The 2807-nt window shown below is 28.1% G+C and overlaps 1 protein-coding gene across 1 annotated transcript; it reads right to left on the reverse strand.

Moving 5' to 3' along the window:
* Positions 1 to 161: 161 nt before the first annotated feature.
* Positions 162 to 601, reverse strand: LOC115033548. The gene is made up of 2 exons (XM_029486308.1): positions 368 to 601; positions 162 to 287 (listed from the first exon to the last, which is right to left on the reverse strand). Exons 1-2 carry the CDS (start codon positions 569 to 571, stop codon positions 162 to 164), a joined length of 330 nt encoding a protein of 109 aa, XP_029342168.1. The 5' UTR covers positions 572 to 601.
* Between the last annotated feature and the right edge of the window lie 2206 nt (positions 602 to 2807).

Consider the following 2807-nt stretch of genomic DNA (forward strand, 5'->3'; position numbering starts at 1 on the left):
GAAGGAATTATGTGTTAATTAGATACAGGTATGCTACGCCGCCATTTTGCGACTAATTATGTTATGTGAAATTTGAATTTCTCCCCCTTTAATTTTGTCATTTTATCATTGATAAATGAGTCGCAAAATGGTGGCATAGCATACCCATTCTATGTAGAGCCTTACCGAAACGTCTCAGTATTACTCATATACCATATGGTCATTAATGTTGCCTTTTCAAAGTCAATCTTAGGCCTTCCTATTTTATCAACTGAAATATAAAATGGTCTAACTTTACACATTAACACCTGACAAAAAAAAAAAAATTAAAGAAAATAAGTATAAGTAACAAAAAATGAATTATTGTTTTGTTATTAAAAAGGTTTACCTCGACTGAATTCCTGTTAAGTCTAAAATGACTTTTAAAGTCAAAGTCATTGTACAAACTTGTAACTAACATGAAGTTTGTAATACGGACTCTATTATTTTTTAGATTATTTAATAATAACATTTTTTTCTTATCCAAACTCTTATCCAACTCTTGAAGATGGTTTAAAAAAATAAAGTAATGAGATAGGTTTTGAAGATTCATTTTGAATATACTCAACTTTTTAAATTTGTATTTTGTAAGTTAGTTTGTATAATCTTTAGTAACAAATAATAAAACGTATCATGTCAGTAGTTGTATGATAATAAAAATAAATATTTATACTCGTGATCCGGTTTATGGTATCTAACAATCTTTTTCGATTTTATACTAAAAACCGTTCCTAAACTCCGATCAATCCGCTGGATAAGCCGCTAGATTGGTTGATGAATTTCGGAACACACGGAATGTATAATACAAAATTACTTTTTTTGTTGGTTGTGATAATTTATAATTTATTTAACTCGTTTAGTGTTTCACAAGTCGCAACAGTACAAGGAATTTAAAGGTATGTACCTACCTACTACTTTAATATATTAATTATACCTATTACCTATCTATACAATATATATATATACTTTAGGTACTATGAGTAGCACTATTAAAACCTACCATGTACAGTAAACAATATTGTATGCAATGTATGTATGCACACGCTTCATTTATAAGACATGCTTATAAATAATGCCTATATACTTGCAGCTATATACTATAGCTATTATATATGTTAGGTAAGTGTATAACATTATAATATGTTTATATATTATATACTTTTATGGAACCTAACCTGCTACATACAACTACCCACTATATAAATTTAAAAACATTTTTTTTTACACAAATTTTACATAACACCTATAATATTAGTATAGTAGTATTGGACAAAATAAAATACTTTTACTTACTATATTTTATTCTGCATAATATATTCACCTAACAGTGGCAGCTACAGTAGATTTACCATGTGTATCCAAAATTCTAAAATCTGTGGACACCTACCCATTTCACAACATTACCCAGTCTACAGAAAATAATTATTTTCATTGTGTTATTTGTAGCTACATAATATCTTAGCATTTTACACAGCCATTCAAACACAATACAGGCACCTATACCCACCTACCCACCATGCAATACCATGCGTTTCAATTGATAAACTTGAGGTATAGGGTAGCCACTGATACCTAAACATATATTTTAACTAGTCTAACTTATAATAATATTATCCCTTTTATATTAATATAGATACCTTCTTACATTTAAATTGTTTGTATATTTAATTTTTTCAGTTATTATCATATTTATAAATTATATAATATTATCAAATTAGAGCACCGCCAATATAAATATGTAAGTAAAAATATTTATTATTACACTAACACTTCAAAGGCTGGGTTTATATATTATATAATCTAGACAATTTGTATATTTATGGGGTCCAAGTATAAAAATTATAATTTATTAGTGTTCAGAAAAAAATAAATCTTATTGTGGTTATTTTTTAATTCTCTGCAGTGCCTATATATATATATATATATATAATGGAATACCAACATTCAAATACCAAAAGTAAAAAGTTAAACAAATGTAAAAGTACTAGATATCGCAACCGTAAAAAAGCTGCACTGCCAGCCTTAAATTTGTTAAATAATTCTACTGTAGGAACATCATCATTGTACGATAACGCATCCGATCAATTTCGAGCCAAAATTAAATCACCCACAGCAGAACATAATAATTTAATTGTTTCAACTTCTGACAAATTGATTGGTTATGTATCAGACTCAATCGACTCACTTGAAAGTGGTTTAAATAAAAATACTCCTGATGAAAATTTTAAAGAAACATCAAATAATAATCTAATAGAAGATGATTATGAAGATTTGAATAGTATTACTTCTGATCCAGAAGATTTTGAAAATGACCGTGAAAATTTAAATTTAACAATTGCATTGTGGGCTCTACGTTATCGTATATCTCACTAAGCTTTAAATGAACTACTGAAAAGTTTAAAGAAGTTTCCTAGTTTTTCAACAAAAAACTTACCTAAGGATGCACGTACATTATTGAATACACCGATATCTACATCTGTACAAGAGATGGGTGATGGGGCTTATTATCATTTTAGCATTAAGTCTGAAGTTGAGCTGTTACTCCAAAATGATCAAGAAAATAATATACCAAATAATTTGTTATTAGTTGTTGGAATTGATGGCCTACCTTTAACAACCAACCCTCCTAGTCAGTTATGGCCAATTCTTGGTTACTTTTTTAATGTCAAGGAAAAAAGACCAAATGTATTCATCATAGGAGCATATTTTGGGAAAAACTAAACCGAGCAATTCTAATAGCTTTTTTATTACAATTTGTTAATGGAGATGAATGAACTTTTTGATACTGG

This window comes from Acyrthosiphon pisum, chromosome A1, assembly GCF_005508785.2.
Source record: "Acyrthosiphon pisum isolate AL4f chromosome A1, pea_aphid_22Mar2018_4r6ur, whole genome shotgun sequence".
NCBI classification, from domain to species: domain Eukaryota; kingdom Metazoa; phylum Arthropoda; class Insecta; order Hemiptera; family Aphididae; genus Acyrthosiphon; species Acyrthosiphon pisum.